Source organism: Brachyhypopomus gauderio, chromosome 3, assembly GCF_052324685.1.
Source record: "Brachyhypopomus gauderio isolate BG-103 chromosome 3, BGAUD_0.2, whole genome shotgun sequence".
Taxonomy (NCBI): domain Eukaryota; kingdom Metazoa; phylum Chordata; class Actinopteri; order Gymnotiformes; family Hypopomidae; genus Brachyhypopomus; species Brachyhypopomus gauderio.
The window spans coordinates 29,358,904-29,377,765 of NC_135213.1; the positions used below are offsets into that span (position 1 = coordinate 29,358,904).

At 39.1% G+C, this 18,862-nt stretch overlaps 1 protein-coding gene across 19 annotated transcripts in view; it reads left to right on the top strand.

The window, feature by feature from the left end:
- Positions 1 to 18,862, top strand: part of LOC143511023 (uncharacterized) — a 35,839-nt gene that overhangs the window by 2,271 nt on the left and 14,706 nt on the right. For 2 of the 19 annotated variants that reach the window (XM_077000997.1, XM_077000998.1), the window contains 18 exons: positions 2,924 to 2,950; positions 10,830 to 10,982; positions 11,352 to 11,450; positions 11,820 to 11,900; positions 12,270 to 12,386; positions 12,756 to 12,836; positions 13,206 to 13,322; positions 13,691 to 13,771; positions 14,141 to 14,257; positions 14,626 to 14,706; positions 15,076 to 15,192; positions 15,561 to 15,641; positions 16,011 to 16,109; positions 16,479 to 16,577; positions 16,947 to 17,027; positions 17,397 to 17,495; positions 17,865 to 17,981; positions 18,351 to 18,431. In XM_077000997.1, the coding sequence (XP_076857112.1) occupies positions 2,924 to 2,950; positions 10,830 to 10,982; positions 11,352 to 11,450; positions 11,820 to 11,900; positions 12,270 to 12,386; positions 12,756 to 12,836; positions 13,206 to 13,322; positions 13,691 to 13,771; positions 14,141 to 14,257; positions 14,626 to 14,706; positions 15,076 to 15,192; positions 15,561 to 15,641; positions 16,011 to 16,109; positions 16,479 to 16,577; positions 16,947 to 17,027; positions 17,397 to 17,495; positions 17,865 to 17,981; positions 18,351 to 18,431 (1,728 nt within the window). The remainder of the gene's footprint in view (positions 1 to 2,923; positions 2,951 to 10,829; positions 10,983 to 11,351; positions 11,451 to 11,819; positions 11,901 to 12,269; positions 12,387 to 12,755; positions 12,837 to 13,205; positions 13,323 to 13,690; positions 13,772 to 14,140; positions 14,258 to 14,625; positions 14,707 to 15,075; positions 15,193 to 15,560; positions 15,642 to 16,010; positions 16,110 to 16,478; positions 16,578 to 16,946; positions 17,028 to 17,396; positions 17,496 to 17,864; positions 17,982 to 18,350; positions 18,432 to 18,862) is intronic. The other 17 variants (XM_077000999.1, XM_077001000.1, XM_077001002.1 and 14 more) reach the window with 17 other exon arrangements.

Here is an 18,862-nt window from a genome sequence, read left to right on the forward strand (position 1 = left end):
CATCATTCTTTGTCCTCCAAACACGGCGAGTGAAATTAAGACCAAGAAGGTCTATTTTGGTCTCATCTGACCACAGCTTTCTCCCATGACTCCACTGGATCATGCAAACTTGTTATGGGCAAACTTAAGACGGGCCTGGACGTGTTCTGATTTAACTTTCCGTGCCATGCATGACTTTAAACTATGATATCTTAGTGCATTACCCACATTAACCTTGGAAACAGTGTTGCCAGCTCTCTTCAGGTCCCTTCAGGACCAGCTTCTCCCATGTAGTTCTGGGCTGAATCCTCACCTTTCTTAGGATCATTGCTACGCCACAAGGTGAGATCTTCCATGGAGCCCCAGTCCGATGGAGATTAACAATCATATTTAGCTTCTTCCTTTTTCTAATAATTGCGCCAACAGTTGATTTTTTTTTCACAAAGCTGCTTGGCAATTGCCCCATAGTGCTTTCCAGCCTTGTGGAGGTCTACAATCTTGTCTCTGGTGTCTTTGGACAGCTCTTTGGTCTTAGCCATGTTAGTAGTTGGAGTCTTACTCATTGGTGTCTTTATGCAGCCTACGACCTTAATCAGGTGATTCTAATTTAGAATAATAAGTGATTTCTAAGTGGGAGAACTTGCAAAGTCACAGGGTGTTCAAATTAGTGGTGTCAATTCCAGGTTCAGAGATTAAAAGTCCTCACCAGGATTTTGCTCAAGCTTGCTAGATTTTCTAATTAGCAATCCAGGTCAAATTAGTGGAATCAACACAATCCAGGAAGCCTAAGCAAAATCCTGGTGAGGACTTTTAATCTCTGAACCTGGAATTGACACCTCTAGTTCAAATACTTACTTTCCTCACTGTAATAGCTCTATAAATTCTCAGATGGCATTACACTACAAAACTAACAATACAAACAGCAGACTGCACATTCTGAGGTGATAATTCAGTGCATCAAAGGTTTCATTCTGATAAATTAATCAATTACTGAAACCATGTTGAGATATTCATATGGCTTGGTCTGGCTTGAATAAATGTAATAAATATCGTAAGAAAATATGTTTATTTTAGATTAATATAATTGGGAATTGTGCATTATAAATCCATGGTGGGTATTCATTATCCTGACACTGGGGTGGAAATACAATACTGTACAGTACGCATTATTATCATAATCATTTACTAGTGGGAAATCATTTTGCCTTAAAAAATGTCTGTAGGCTGAGTGGCCTACATTGTGTTGTTATGTCATCACATCAGGATCATAAATGTCTGTAAGGGTTTCATTTACAATATTGAACTAACCCTACCCACAGTATATATATAAAATATATATACATATAAAATAAAAATAAATAAAAATATATATATATATTAGGGGTGGGACGCGATTAAATTAATCAAATTAATTAGAAGCGTTAATTAATTAATTAATCGCATTTTAATATTTAACATGAGAATTATTAATTTTAATTTGAATGATGAATGAATCAATGAACATAAGCATAAACTTCAACATCTTGTTTATTTTTCCACCAGTCTACTACACAGACCAATAAATTAGTGCAGAAAACAGAGCAAACAGTTTTCAGAACACTGGAAATTCTGACCAAAATGTTGTTTATTTTTGGGAGATTTGCTCAGGATATTGGAAGAATAAGAAGAACTGAAGTAAATCAGAAGATGTTTTATTTTCCTTAATTTCCCAGGACTCTGCCACAGCCCTAAAGTGTAGCGGTCTACAGTCCACAGCAATCCATCTCGCCAGTGAATTGGTCAATTTGTCTTTGACATTTTGTTTCTTAATTTGAACCCCGACATGTGGTCGAGTGTTGACTGGCGACACTGTTTGCTCGTACTAGGAATACATTTAGCAGCTAAGTTATCATTACTGACCTGCGCGTTAGCCCCAACATGTTTTGCGTTGAGGTGGTAACGAAGGGTGGAAGTGCTCCTGTGATAAGCAAACTCGTTCCTACATAAAGTGCAAATAACACTATTTTTGTTTGTACTTCCATTTGGAAGTTTTTTATATTTAAATTTCCCATCCACCAGCATAGCCTCTTCAGTCATCTCCATCATGCTCATCTTATTGTGCGTCCATATAATCTGTATGCCTGCAGGGTTGCCAGGTTCTACAAAAATATCCCGCACAAAATCTGTGTAAAACCTGCCCTTCAGAAGCCTAAACTAGCCCAAAGTTGTTGACGGGGGGGGTGGGTGGCGTAAGTGTAATCTGTCGACCGGGGGGGTGTGGGGGGGTGGGGGTGCGAGTGTAAGCTGTCGACGGGGGGGGGGGGGGGGGGGGGGGTGTGGCGAGTGTGTAAAATGGAGACAAATTAAGTATTATATTGCGATCAATTCTTAGTGTTGACTTGTAACTTCCGCAGTAGCCCAACTCAAAAGTAGCCCAAAAAATCGCACCCCGCGACCCCAGAATTTTTACCCGTGACAGGATTTTCAAACAAGCCCAATTTGGCGTGAAAACCGCGAACCTGGCAACTCTGTCTGCCTGGAACTCGTGCACTGAGAAACATTCCACGGTGCGAAAGTGTCTCATGCGTTAAAATGCGTTAATTTTTTTAGTGCGTTAATTTTCCTGTACTTAATTAATTGAAATTAACGCGTTACAGTCCCACCACTAATATATATATATATATAGAGATATATATATATATATATATATATATATATATATATATATATATATATATATATATATATATATATTAGAGATATATATATATATATATATATATATATATATATATATATATATATATATATATATTAGAGAGAGAGAGAGAGAGAGAGAGAGAGAGAGAGAGAGAGAGACAAACAAACAATTAGGTAAATAATGTATAAATAATAAATTAAATAATTATATGTTAATGAAGTGAGTCATTAGTTTGTCATTGACTGGTTCTCTCTCTTCAATTAGGTTGCACAGCAAATGCACAATCTCCAGGTAAGTCTGCATCCTTTGACATTACTAAAGTCAGAGGGTCACTAGTACTACAATCAGGACAGTGGACTGAGTGACAGGAGGAGTGGTGGACTGGACAGGTGGTTGGACAATAGGTCAGACAGGAGGCTGGACATGGGGTGAGGCTGTGACTGGCGGGTCCTGTGGGTCTGTGGATGATCTTTCATCATCTACAATGTCTGGAACTGGAGACAGGGCAGAGTGTACAACACCTGGGACTGGAGACAAGGCAGAGTGTACAACACCTGGGACTGGAGACAGGGCGGCGTGTACAACACCTGGGACTGGAGACAGGGCAAAGTCTATAACACCTGGGACTGGAGACAGGGAAAAGTCTATAACACCTGGGACTGGAGACAGGGCGGAGTCTATAACACAAGAGACTGGAGACATGGTGGAGTCTTCAATGTCTGGAACTGCAGACAGGGTGGAGTCTACAATGCCTGAGACTAGAGACAGGGCAGCTGGGTCATCTCTGCTGATGGAGGATGTAGAAAGAAGAACAACCACAGACAACACAGACCCCACAGTGCCATCAATGCCACCAGTCTTCCCAGTACAGTGGCCAGATAAATCAAATTAAATCAAATATATTTGTATAGCGCTTTTCACAACACATGTTGTCACAAAGCGCTTTACAGGATTTACAAGGTTAACAATCGTATGGGTTCAAATCCCTAATGAGCAAGCCAAAGGCGACAGTAGCAAGGAAAAACTGCCTATGATGGTGGGGAATAGGAAGAAACCTTGGGAGGACCAAGACTCAAAAAGGAACCCATCCTCCATTGGGCGGCCCGTTAACACACAAATTACACAAAAACAAATTATACAGATGAATACACAAGTTACAAACAAATCACACAATCAGACTAAGTATAAGGTAACTAGAATGAAAGTTCTTGGTGTTGATATTGTCAATGTAAATGTCCTGTGATGAACGCCAGGTTTTTATTCCGTGTCGGAGTGATGATACTGGTATTGTAGGCTCCGACTGCAGTGTTACTCCCCAGGTGAACCTCGGAGAAGAAAGATATGTGATGTGGTAAATATGTAACAGATTAATCAAAGGCCAAACTAAACAGATGAGTCTTTAGTCTAGATTTAAACATTGAGACCGTGTCTGAGTCCCGAATAGAGGCAGGAAGATTATTCCACAGTTGTGGAGCTTTAAAAGAAAAGGCTCTTCCACCTGCTTGATCTTTTTGATCCTAGGAACAGTCAATAACCCTGCGTCCCACGAACGAAGTGAACATGCTGGGTTGTAATGATCTCACTTCATGTTGATTATTTAATTTAATTTTAATTAGATTTTTAAAACATATCGCCCTGTTATTCCTATATCTGCCACGGTTAACAGACAGTCTCAATGGTTTGGTAGGTAGGGAAGTAAGTTCTACTTAGCTGGGTAGGGAAGTAAGTTCTACTTAGCAAATGGCCGTTGGAAACTTTTTTTTTTCATTTTTGGGTGACGTTGTCTTAACCGTCTGTCTGTCTGTTGTCAGTTGTATGTATCGTCACCGTTATTTTGTTGTTTTTGTTGTTTTGTTGTGTTAGCGCTTGCTAACAACTGTCCGGTTGCCGTAAGATAAGATAAGAATAAAATAAAATAGATAAAATAGATAAGAACTGGTTGGCTACAGGATGGGTAGCATATACAGTTCCAATTTTGCAGCATCATCACATTTGGATGATGTAGACATAGTCCGTGGAACTGTGCCAAAATCTGTCACAAAATGGAACGCTTAGTGTGTTTACACTGCCACCAAAGGGTTCTGCCCAAACTCCAATATGCAGAGTTGTTAAGAAGAATCGGTTGGAAAAGATGACTATGAACAATCATCAATAAAGGGACCCATTTCAGAGTTGACCATACTGTATAATGCCAGGATTTAGAGTTGTTTTGAATTGTAGGGCTTGAAAAGCTCTATATTGTTATCCCACATATTTCTGTTTATTATAGGGCTTGAAAAGCCCTATATTGTTATCCCACTGCTTCTTATTATAGGGCTTGAAAAGGACTGAGTATATAGGCTTGAAAAGCCCTATATTGTTATCCTACATACTTATTATTCTTCTTCTTTAATACAGTTTAATACAGCCCGAATCGCTTAACCTACAGACTCCATTCAAACTGCATTTCGAAGCTCTCGATGCTGTGACTTGTGCTAGAATAGAATTTATAGATTTTAATAAATTTAAGTTTAAAATTTTGAAACCCGCCCCCATTAAAATTAATGGCGGAATGTTCAGAACTTCAAATTACAACTGCCAGTTAGAGTGTGTGCAGTCGACTATATCCTCTGTAGGAGACGAAACCTAAAAGAAGGTTAGTGATTGCAAGGTGTTACCAGGGGAGAGTGTAGCTAAACAGCATAGGATGGTGATATGTAGGATGGTTTTGGAGATGAAGAAGAGGAAGTGAGTGAGAGCGGAACCTAAGATCATGTGGTGGAAGTTAAAGGATGAGGACTGTGGTGTAAAATTCAGGGATGAGGTGAGACAGGTACTGGGTAATGGTGGTGGTGTTCAATCAATCAATCAATCAATTTTTTTTTATATAGCGCTTTTTACAACAGTAGTTGTCAAAAGCAGCTTTACAAGTGCCGAGTCCTAGCCCCCAGTGAGCAAGCCAAGGGCGACAGTGACAAGGATAAATTCCCTAGTTTTTTCTGCATGAGGAAGAAACCTTGAGAGGAACCAAGACTCAGGGAGGGAACCCATCCTCCTCTGGCCGATACCGGTCACCATGACAACAACAACAATTTAGACAAAGAAATAAAGAAAAGGAAAAGATGTAATAATGTCCATCATGGTGTAGGCTTATCCAGTCAGGCAGTAGGTGGCTGGCACAGGATGGATCGCTTGTCTCTCCTCATCTCATTTTTCCACGAGCAGGCGGGCAGCCATGTGGAGAAAATAAAACGAAGAATTAGCGCTGTACGGGGACATATACAGGACAGATGAAATTATATACATTTCTGGAGTGTAGCAGCAACTCTGGCAGTAAGTTAAATTATTACAGCCTAGCTAAAAAAGGCAGAACCAGAAGGTAACATAGGCTTGGGGGCATTCTGAGACAATGGCATCCATCCACTGCACTGTCAACAAACTTGAGTGACCACGAGCAGTGACAGGATGACAGCACCAGCGCCCCAGTCTACCATAAAACCCTTCGTCTATGAACCCCTGGATCTGTACCTTTATCTAAGGGGGAATATTAATGATCAAACGCTAAACCAAATAGGTGGGTTTTCAACCTAGACTTAAAGATTGTGACTGTGTCAGAGTCCCGGACGCATTTTGGAAGGTTGTTCCAAAGCTGGGGGGCCTTACAAGAAAAGGCTCTTCCCCCTGCTGTTACCTTATTAATTTGTGGAACTAATAAAAGACCAGCACCCTGTGATCTTAGTGGACGTGGGGGTTCATAGTAGGAAATAAGTTCCTGGAGGTATTCAGGAGCAAGCCCATGCAGTGCTTTCTAAGTTAATAATAGAATTTTAAAATCAATACGGAATTTAACTGGGAGCCAATGTAGGGCTGATAGGACTGGTCTAATATGCTGAAATTTTCTAGTTCTGGTCAGAACTCTGGCTGCGGCATTTTGAACTATTTGAAGTTTATTTAGATTCCTATTTGAACATCCTGACAGTAGTGAGTTACAGTAGTCTAATCTAGAGCTAACAAAGGCATGTACCAATTTTTCTGCATCATCCTGTAATAATGCATTTCTTAACTTGGCAATGTTGCGGAGATGTAGAAAAGCTATCCTAGTAGTATTATCTATGTATTTATCAAATGATAGGTCGGAGTCGAGTATGACGCATAGGTTTTGGCTACTGTGCCAGGTGTAATGGGGTAGTCTGCGAGATTAAGCATTAGATCTGGAATTTTCTGTCTTGAGGCCTTAGGGTCCAGGAGGAGAACTTCTGTTTTGTCCTCATTAAGTTGGAGGAAGTTTAGAGACATCCAGCATTTAATATCTCTTACACAGGCCTCAATTTTTCCTAAACTGAGTTTGTCATCAGGTTTGGCTGATATGTAGAGTTGGGTGTCATGTGCATAGCAGTCAAAATTGACACCATGTTTGTTTATAACTGTGCCCAATGGTAGCATATATAATGTAAATAATAGTGGTCCTAAAATGGAGCCTTGCGGGACCCCATATTTAACTTTTGTATATTTGGATGGAATATTATTGAGCTCTACAAACTGATGGCGATTTGTTAAGTAAGAGTTAAACCATGAAAGGGCTGTGCCTGAGACTCCAACCCAGCGTTCTAACTGCTTTAGCAAGATCCTATGATCAATTGTGTCAAAAGCTGCACTAAGATCAAGAAGCACTAACAGTGATACATAACCTTGATCTGAAGCAAGGAGGAGATCATTTGTTACTTTGACTAATGCCGTTTCAGTACTGTGATGGGGCCTAAAGCCAGATTGGAACTTTTCAAATATGTGATTCTTATGCAGATATAGGCATAATTGCTGGGCAACAGCTTTTTCTATGATCTTAGATATAAATGATGTGTTCGAAATGGGTCTATAATTAGATAGCACAGTTGGATCAAGATTTGGTTTCTTGATCAGAGGTTTAATAAATGCTAATTTACATGATTTGGGCATGTGACCTATTGTAATGGATGAGTTAACTATAGTTAGAAGAGGTTCAGTAACAGCTGGTAATACCTCTTTTAATAACTTTGAGGGAACTGAGTGCAGGTAGTACAATTTAAGGAAGAGATAATTTTTTCTAATTCTGATTGTGGGAGTGGATGAAAAGCATCAAGTTTTTCTCCCAGTACATAATTTAAATCAATATCAACCAAACCAGATGACTGTCACGTTGAGGACCCCGGCCCCTCCCTTTTGGGCGTGTGTATACGTTGTCTACGTGCATCGTCTGCGTCTGTGGATCTACGTGGTTATGGTTATGTCATGTGATAATCTGTCTCACCTGTGACTCGTCTCGTAATCACATGGGGCTAATGTGGTTTGTCTATTTAATGTGCGCTCGTGCAGTGTCCTGTGCTCGTCGTTGTCTAAAGTATACACGTCTGTGTTAATGTTTACATGTTACCCGTGCGCTTGAAAGCGCTATTTGTGTATAAATATATAAAGTGACGTATGCCGCAAGAAGGATCTGTGTCTCGTCCTTGCCGCCGCACCCATCGTCACAATGACATACCGGTTATGTTCTGGATACCTGGGATGAGACTTCAAATGCAGTGAGGGATGTGGCTAGGAAGGTATTGGTGTGACCTCAGGACAGAGAAGATATACAAGGAGTCGTGGTGGTGGAATGAGGAAGTTTAGGAACTTTTGAGAGGAAAGCGGTTGGCTAAAAATAATTGGGATTTTCAGCGAGATGAAGAAAGTAGACAGAGGTACAAGGTGATGTGTCGTAAGGCAAAGAGAGCAGTGGCAGAAGCTAAAGAGAAGGCATATAGCAAGCTGTATGAGAAGTTGGACACTAAGGAAGGGGAAAAGGATCTGTACAGATTGGCCAGACAGAGAAACTGTGATTTGCAGGATTTGCAGCAGATTAGGATGATAAAGGATAAAGGTGGTAATGTGTTGTCTGTTGAGGAGAGTGGCTTAGGAAGGTAGAAGGAGTATTTTAAGGAACTGTTGAATCAAGAGAATGAAAGGGAAAGAAGGTTAGAAGAGGCAGAGGTTGTGAATTGGGAAGTAACCCAGGTGAGCAGGGAGGAAGTAAGAGCTGCAATTCAGAGAATGAAGTGTGGTAAGGCAGTTGGACCGGATGATATTCCAGTGGAGGCATGGAAATGTTTGGGAGAGACAGCAGTGGAGTTTTTGACTGGGTTATTTAACAGAATCAGAAGGTCAGAAGATGCCTGTGGAGTGTAGACAAAGCATAATGGTGCAGATTTTCAAGAATAAGGGCGACATTCAGAGCTGTAGTTATTACAGGGGAATAAAGTTGATCAGTCACAGCCTGAAAATCTGGGAAAGAGTAGTGGAAGCTAGGCTTAGAGGAGAGGTAGAGATCTGTGAGCAGCAGTATGGTTTCATGCCAGCTAATTGCACCACAGATGCTATGTTTCCTTTGAGAGTGTTAATGGAGAAGTATAGGGAAAGACAGAAGGAGTTACATTGTGTGTTTGTTGACTTAGAGAAAGCTTATGATGTACAGAGACAGGAGCTGTGGTATTGTATGAGGAAGTCAGGAGTAGCAGAAAAGTATGTAAGGGTGGTGCAGGATATGTATGAAAACAATGTGACAGCAGTGAAATGTACGGTAGGAATGACAGATGGGTTTAAAGTGGGGGTAGGACTACATTAGGGATCAGCCCTGAGTCCCTTCCTGTTCCCAATTGTCATGGACAGACTGACGGACGTGGTTAGGGAGGAGTCCCCTTGGACTATGATGTTTGCTGATGACATTGTGATCTGTAGTGAGAGTAGAGAGCAGGTGGAGGTGAGCTTGGAAAGATGGAGATATGCTTTGGAGAGCAGGGGAATGAAAGTGAGCAGGAGTAAAACAGAGTACATGTGTGTGAATGAGAGGACAGATGGTGGACAGGTCCAGTTACAAGGAGTTGATTTGGTGAAGGTTGACGAGTTTACCTACTTAGGGTTGAGGATACAGAGTAATGGAGGAAGTGAAAGAGAGGTAAAGAAGAGAGTGCAGGCAGGGTGGGGTGGATGGTATAAAGTGTCTGGGGTGATCTCAGATCAAGGGTGTTGGCTAGAATGAAAGGAAAGATCTATAGGACAGTAGTGAGACCTGCTATGTTATATGGACTGGAGACAGTGGTACTGACAAAGAGACAGGTGAGGGAGATGGAGGTGTCTGAGGTGAAGCTGTTGAGATTCTCATTTGGAGTGACGAGGAAGGATAGGATCAGAAATTAGTTTATTAGAGGTTCAGCACATGTAGCATGTTATGGAGATAAAGTTAGAGAAGCGAGATTGAGATGGTTTGGACATGTACAGAGGAGCAAGGAGAGGTATATTGGTAGGAGGGTCTTGAGGATGGAACGGTAGGAGGAGAGGTAGACCTATGAGGAGGTTTATGGATACAGTGGTAGAGGATATGAGAGTGGCTGGTGTGTCAGTGGAGGACACTCAGGACAGGGCCAGATGGAGGAGTTTGATCCGCTGTGGCAACCCCTAAACAGAAATAGCCGAAAGAAGAAGAAGAAGTTGGAGTGTGTGCAATCATGAAAAATGATAAAAAAAATCTCCTGGATAAACTTGTAAAATCCTTAAACCTTCACCTAGAAGCTCCATTTAAATTTTAAATGGGAGAGAAACTTGTCCTTTCTGGCACGCCGGGATATCTAATAATTTGATTAATTACTTTTAGAGTTATGAGCATTTGTTTGGCCCTAGGCACAGAAAACTGCTCCATTAGCTCCCATGTTAATTTTTCCAAATCAGAATAGGCTTTTTCACAATTTGACTCTGTGTTTAATTTGTCATAATTCAGACAGTATTGGGTCAAACCACACACAATTACACCAAAATCATCTCTCAAACAATCTCTTCGGTTAATTGATAAGTTAAATATGTCCCGAACTACATCCGTTTGTTCGGAGGGTGCAAATCACATTAAACAAGACAGTGTCCCCCCCACCGCAGGTGCATATACATACATCTCTCTCATACCCACTCCACACACACACATATACACCACACAAACACACACATACATCTCTCTCATACCGACTGCAAGGAAATGCAAGTCTAGTTTAAAATGTCATCTTGTATTTGATCTTAAATAATTATCTCAGGAATTCAACGATATTTACGTCCATGCCGTTATGAATAATAGCTTTAAGATCAGTTGCCTCTCAAGCATCTAATTCTACCAACTGTGCCACCTCTTCAAATACAGGCAACTCTATAAACACAGTCAACTCCAAAGCCAGTGGCAACTCTACAAACACGGTCAACTCAAAAGCTAGTGGCAACTCTACAAACATAGTCAACTCTACAAACACAGTCAACTCTACAAGCACTGGCAACTTCAGCAATTCTTCTAATAACAGTGAGTGGATAGTAAAATGCTGATGTATCTCACTGATGTTGTCATGTTTTCAATAACAGGTTTTACCAAGACTCCATTTCTGAAATTACGTCTTACACTTCATGTTATATTTTATGCTGCAATAAGCACAGTTTACAAATCTTCTTCAATGTGATGCGTAGGCCAATCCTTGAAACAATGACATCCATGATGGATGGGTGTGCTTTGATTTAAAATGTCATCTTGTATATGACAACTCATAACTGATCTTAAATAATTACCTCAGGAATGAAACAATATCTACGTCCTTGCCGTTATGTATAATAGCTTTAAGATCAGTTGCCTCTCAAGCATCTAATTCTAACAACTCTGCCAACTCTTCAAACACAGGCAACACTACAAACACAGGCAACTCCAAATCTAGTGGTAACTCTACAAACACAGTCAACTCCACAAGCACTGGCAACTTCAGCAATTCTTCTAATAACAGTAAGTGGATAGTAAAATGCTGATGTATCTCACTGATGTTGTCATGATTTCAATAACAGATTTTACCAAGACTCCAATTCTGAAATTACTTCTTACACTTCATGTTATATTTTATGCTGCAATAAGCACAGTTTACAAATCTTCTTCAATATGATGTGTAGGCCATTCCTTGATATATTGACATCCGTGATGGATGGGTGTACTTTGATTTAAAATGTGATCTTGTATTTGGCAACTCATAACTGATCCTTAATAATTATCTCAGGAAATCAATGATACTTATGTTCATGCCGTTATGAATAATAGCTTTAAGATCAGTTGCCTCTCAAGCATCTAATTCTACCAACTCTGCCAACTCTTCAAACACAGGCAACTCCAAACCCAGTGGCAACTCTACAAACACAGTCAACTCTACAAGCACTGGCAACTTCAGCAATTCTTCTAATAACAGTAAGTGGATAGTAAAATGTTGATGTATCTCACTGATGTTGTCATGATTTCAATAACAGGTTTTACCAAGACTCGATTTCTGGAATTACGTCTTACACTTCATGTTATATTTTATGCTGCAATAAGCACAGTTTACAAATCTTCTTCAATGTGATGCCTAGGCCAATCCTTGAAACATTGACATCCGTGATGGGTGGGTGTGCTTTGATTTAAAATGTGATCTTGTGTTTGACAACTCATAACTGATCTTAAATAATTATCTCAGGAATTCAACAATATTTACGTCCTTGCCATTGTGAATAATAGCTTTAACATCAGTTGCCTCTCAAGCATCTAAATCTACAAACTCTGCCAACTCTTCAAACACAGGCAACACTACAAACACAGGCAACTCCAAATCTAGTGGTAACTCTACAAACACAGTCAACTCTAAAAACACAGTCAACTCCACAAGCACCGGCAACTTCAGCAATTCTTCTAATAACAGTAAGTGGATAGTAAAATGCTGATGTATCTCACTGATGTTGTCATGATTTCAATAACAGATTTTACCAAGACTCCAATTCTGGAATTACGTCTTACACTTCATGTTATATTTTATGCTGCAATAAGCACAGTTTACAAATATTCTTCAATATGATGTGTAGGCCATTCCTTGATATAGTGACATCCGTGATGGATGGGTGTACTTTGATTTAAAATGTGATCTTGTATTTGGCAACTCATAACTGATCCTTAATAATTATCTCAGGAAATCAATGATACTTATGTTCATGCCGTTATGAATAATAGCTTTAAGATCAGTTGCCTCTCAAGCATCTAATTCTACCAACTCTGCCAACTCTTCAAACACAGGCAACTCCAAACCCAGTGGCAACTCTACAAACACAGTCAACTCTACAAGCACTGGCAACTTCAGCAATTCTTCTAATAACAGTAAGTGGATAGTAAAATGTTGATGTATCTCACTGATGTTGTCATGATTTCAATAACAGGTTTTACCAAGACTCGATTTCTGGAATTACGTCTTACACTTCATGTTATATTTTATGCTGCAATAAGCACAGTTTACAAATCTTCTTCAATGTGATGCCTAGGCCAATCCTTGAAACATTGACATCCGTGATGGGTGGGTGTGCTTTGATTTAAAATGTGATCTTGTGTTTGACAACTCATAACTGATCTTAAATAATTATCTCAGGAATTCAACAATATTTACGTCCTTGCCGTTGTGAATAATAGCTTTAACATCAGTTGCCTCTCAAGCATCTAAATCTACAAACTCTGCCAACTCTTCAAACACAGGCAACACTACAAACACAGGCAACTCCAAATCTAGTGGTAACTCTACAAACACAGTCAACTCTAAAAACACAGTCAACTCCACAAGCACTGGCAACTTCAGCAATTCTTCTAATAACAGTAAGTGGATAGTAAATGCTGATGTATCTCAATGATGTTGTCATGATTTCAATAACAGATTTTACCAAGACTCCAATTCTGAAATTACTTCTTACACTTCATGTTATATTTTATGCTGCAATAAGCACAGTTTACAAATCTTCTTCAATATGATGCGTAGGCCAATCCTTGAAACATTGACATCCGTGATGGATGGGTGTACTTTGATTTAAAATGTGATCTTGTATTTGGCAACTCATAACTGATGCTTAATAATTATCTCAGGAAATCAATGATATTTATGTTCTTGCCGTTATGAATAATAGCTTTAAGATCAGTTGCCTCTCAAGCATCTAATTCTACCAACTCTGCCAACTCTTCAAACACAGGCAACTCCAAACCCAGTGGCAACTCTACAAACACAGTCAACTCTACAAGCACTGGCAACTTCAGCAATTCTTCTAATAACAGTAAGTGGATAGTAAAATGTTGATGTATCTCACTGATGTTGTCATGATTTCAATAACAGGTTTTACCAAGACTCGATTTCTGGAATTACGTCTTACACTTCATGTTATATTTTATGCTGCAATAAGCACAGTTTACAAATCTTCTTCAATGTGATGCCTAGGCCAATCCTTGAAACATTGATATCCGTGATGGGTGGGTGTGCTTTGATTTAAAATGTGATCTTGTGTTTGACAACTCATAACTGATCTTAAATAATTATCTCAGGAATTCAACAATATTTACGTCCTTGCCGTTGTGAATAATAGCTTTAACATCAGTTGCCTCTCAAGCATCTAAATCTACAAACTCTGCCAACTCTTCAAACACAGGCAACACTACAAACACAGGCAACTCCAAATCTAGTGGTAACTCTACAAACACAGTCAACTCTAAAAACACAGTCAACTCCACAAGCACCGGCAACTTCAGCAATTCTTCTAATAACAGTAAGTGGATAGTAAATGCTGATGTATCTCAATGATGTTGTCATGATTTCAATAACAGATTTTACCAAGACTCCAATTCTGAAATTACTTCTTACATTTCATGTTATATTTTATGCTGCAATAAGCACAGTTTACAAATCTTCTTCAATATGATGCGTAGGCCAATCCTTGAAACATTGACATCCGTGATGGATGGGTGTACTTTGATTTAAAATGTGATCTTGTATTTGGCAACTCATAACTGATGCTTAATAATTATCTCAGGAAATCAATGATATTTATGTTCTTGCCGTTATGAATAATAGCTTTAAGATCAGTTGCCTCTCAAGCATCTAATTCTACCAACTCTGCCAACTCTTCAAACACAGGCAACTCCAAACCCAGTGGCAACTCTACAAACACAGTCAACTCTACAAGCACTGGCAACTTCAGCAATTCTTCTAATAACAGTAAGTGGATAGTAAAATGTTGATGTATCTCACTGATGTTGTCATGATTTCAATAACAGGTTTTACCAAGACTCGATTTCTGGAATTACGTCTTACACTTCATGTTATATTTTATGCTGCAATAAGCACAGTTTACAAATCTTCTTCAATGTGATGCCTAGGCCAATCCTTGAAACATTGATATCCGTGATGGGTGGGTGTGCTTTGATTTAAAATGTGATCTTGTGTTTGACAACTCATAACTGATCTTAAATAATTATCTCAGGAATTCAACAATATTTACGTCCTTGCCGTTGTGAATAATAGCTTTAACATCAGTTGCCTCTCAAGCATCTAAATCTACAAACTCTGCCAACTCTTCAAACACAGGCAACACTACAAACACAGGCAACTCCAAATCTAGTGGTAACTCTACAAACACAGTCAACTCTAAAAACACAGTCAACTCCACAAGCACCGGCAACTTCAGCAATTCTTCTAATAACAGTAAGTGGATAGTAAATGCTGATGTATCTCAATGATGTTGTCATGATTTCAATAACAGATTTTACCAAGACTCCAATTCTGAAATTACTTCTTACACTTCATGTTATATTTTATGCTGCAATAAGCACAGTTTACAAATCTTCTTCAATATGATGCGTAGGCCAATCCTTGAAACATTGACATCCGTGATGGATGGGTGTACTTTGATTTAAAATGTGATCTTGTATTTGGCAACTCATAACTGATGCTTAATAATTATCTCAGGAAATCAATGATATTTATGTTCTTGCCGTTATGAATAATAGCTTTAAGATCAGTTGCCTCTCAAGCATCTAATTCTACCAACTCTGCCAACTCTTCAAACACAGGCAACTCCAAACCCAGTGGCAACTCTACAAACACAGTCAACTCTACAAGCACTGGCATCTTCAGCAATTCTTCTAATAACAGTAAGTGGATAGTAAAATGTTGATGTATCTCACTGATGTTGTCATGATTTCAATAACAGGTTTTACCAAGACTCGATTTCTGGAATTACATCTTACACTTCATGTTATATTTTATGCTGCAATAAGCACAGTTTACAAATCTTCTTCAATGTGATGCCTAGGCCAATCCTTGAAACATTGACATCCGTGATGGGTGGGTGTGCTTTGATTTAAAATGTGATCTTGTGTTTGACAACTCATAACTGATCTTAAATAATTATCTCAAGAATTCAACAATATTTACGTCCTTGCCGTTGTGAATAATAGCTTTAACATCAGTTGCCTCTCAAGCATCTAAATCTACAAACTCTGCCAACTCTTCAAACACAGGCAACACTACAAACACAGGCAACTCCAAACCCAGTGGCAACTCTACAAACACAGTCAACTCCACAAGCACTGGCAACTTCAGCAATTCTTCTAGTAACAGTAAGTGGATAGTAAAATGTTGATGTATCTCACTGATGTTGTCATGATTTCAATAACAGATTTTACCAAGACTCGATTTCTGGAATTACGTCTTACACTTCATGTTATATTTTATGCTGCAATAAGCACAGTTTACAAATCTTCTTCAATGTGATGCCTAGGCCAATCCTTGAAACATTGACATCCGTGATGGATGGGTGTGCTTTGATTTAAAATGTGATCTTGTGTTTGACAACTCATAACTGATCTTAAATAATTATCTCAAGAATTCAACAATATTTACGTCCTTGCCGTTGTGAATAATAGCTTTAACATCAGTTGCCTCTCAAGCATCTAAATCTACAAACTCTGCCAACTCTTCAAACACAGGCAACACTACAAACACAGGCAACTCCAAACCCAGTGGCAACTCTAAAAACACAGTCAACTCCACAAGCACTGGCAACTTCAGCAATTCTTCTAATAACAGTAAGTGGATAGTAAAATGCTGATGTATCTCACTGATGTTGTCATGATTTCAATAACAGATTTTACCAAGACTCCAATTCTGAAATTACTTTTTACACTTCATGTTATATTTTATGCTGCAATAAGCACAGTTTACAAATCTTCTTCAATATGATGCGTAGGCCAATCCTTGAAACATTGACATCCGTGATGGATGGGTGTACTTTGATTTAAAATTTGATCTTGTATTTGGCAACTCATAACTGATCCTTAATAATTATCTCAGGAAATCAATGATATTTATGTTCTTGCCATTATGAATAATAGCTTTAAGATCAGTTGCCTCTCAAGCATCTAATTCTACCAACTCTGCCAACTCTTCAAACACAGGCAACTCCAAACCCAGTGGCAACTCTACAAACACAGTCAACTCTACAAGCACTGGCAACTTCAGCAATTCTTCTAATAACAGTAAGTGGATAGTAAAATGTTGATGTATCTCACTGATGTTGTCATGATTTCAATAATAGGTTTTACCAAGACTCCAATTCTGGAATTACGTCTTACACTTCATGTTATATTTTATGCTGCAATAAGCACAGTTTACAAATCTTCTTCAATGTGATGCCTAGGCCAATCCTTGAAACATTGACATCCGTGATGGATGGGTGTGCTTTGATTTAAAATGTGATCTTGTATTTGACAACTCATAACTGATCTTAAATTATTATCTCAGGAATTCAAAGATATTTACATCCTTGCCGTTGTGAATAATAGCTTTAACATCAGTTGCCTCTCAAGCATCTAATTCTATAAATTCTGCCAACTCTTCAAACACAGGCAACTCCAAATCCAGTGGTAACTCTACAAACACAGTCAACTCTAAAAACACAGTGAACTCCACAAGCACTGGCAACTTCAGCAATTCTTCTAACAACAGTGAGTGGATAGTAAAATTATGATGTATCTCACTGATTTTGTCATGATTTCAATAACAGATTTTACCAAGACTCCAATTCTGGAATTACTTCTTACACTTCATGTTATATTTTATGCTGCAATAAGCACAGTTTACAAATCTTCTTCAATACAATGCATAGGCCAGTCCTTGAAACATTGACATCCGTGAGGGGTGGGTGTGCTTTGATTTAAAATGTGATCTTGTATTTGACAACTCATAACTGATCTTAAATAATTATCTCATGAATTCAACGATATTTACGTCCTTGCCGTTGTGAATAATAGCTTTAACATCAATTGCCTCTCAAGCATCTAATTCTACAAACTCTGCCAACTCTTCAAACACAGGCAACACTACACACACAGGCAACTCCAAATCCAGTGGTAACTCTACAAACACAGTCAACTCAAAAAACACAGTCAACTCTACAAGCACTGGCAACTTCAGCAATTCTTCTAATAACAGTAAGTGGATAGTAAAATGCTGATGTATCTCACTGATGTTGTCATGATTTCAATAACAGGTTTTACCAAGACTCGATTTCTGGAATTACTTCTTACACTTCATGTTTAATTTTATGCTGCAATAAGCACAGTTTACAAATCTTCTTCAATATGATGCGTAGGCCAATCCTTGAAACATTGACATCCATGATGGATAGGTGTGTTTTGATTTAAAATGTCATCTTGTATTTGACAACTCATAACTGATCTTAAATAATTATCTCTGGAGTGAAACAATATTTACGGCCTTGCCGTTATGTATAATAGCTTTAAGATCAGTTGCCTCTCAAGCATCTGATTCTACCAACTCTGCCAACTCTTCAAACACAGGCAACTCCAAACCCAGTGGCAACTCTACAAACACAGTCAACTCTAAAAGCACTGGCAACTTTAGCAATTCTTCTAATAACAGTAAGTGGATAGTAAAATGCTGATGTATCTCACTGATGTTGTCATGATTTCAATAACAGGTTTTACCAAGACTCAATTTCTGGAATTACTTCTTACACTTCATGTTATATTGAATCGGGTTTTGGAACCAAGGCAGAAACTGCTTAATCAAAAAATCCTGAGGAGGGAAACTTTATTTAAAACGCAACTGAAACAATTGCACTGTTCGCTCTCTAACCTCTTCCCCCCTCCCCTGCTGCACCCCTGGCGCACGCAGGCGCCACCCCCCAGTGTCACTTAAAGGGCTAAGACTCCTTGAGTGGCCAAGTGCCTGTCCGTTAGGGAATTCGCTGTGAGGAGTAGTAGTGGCTACGCACGCCCCCCCAGAATTCACAAACACGGACATGTCCAACCGGCGAGGGGGACAAATCAACCGTCCAGACTGGTTCACA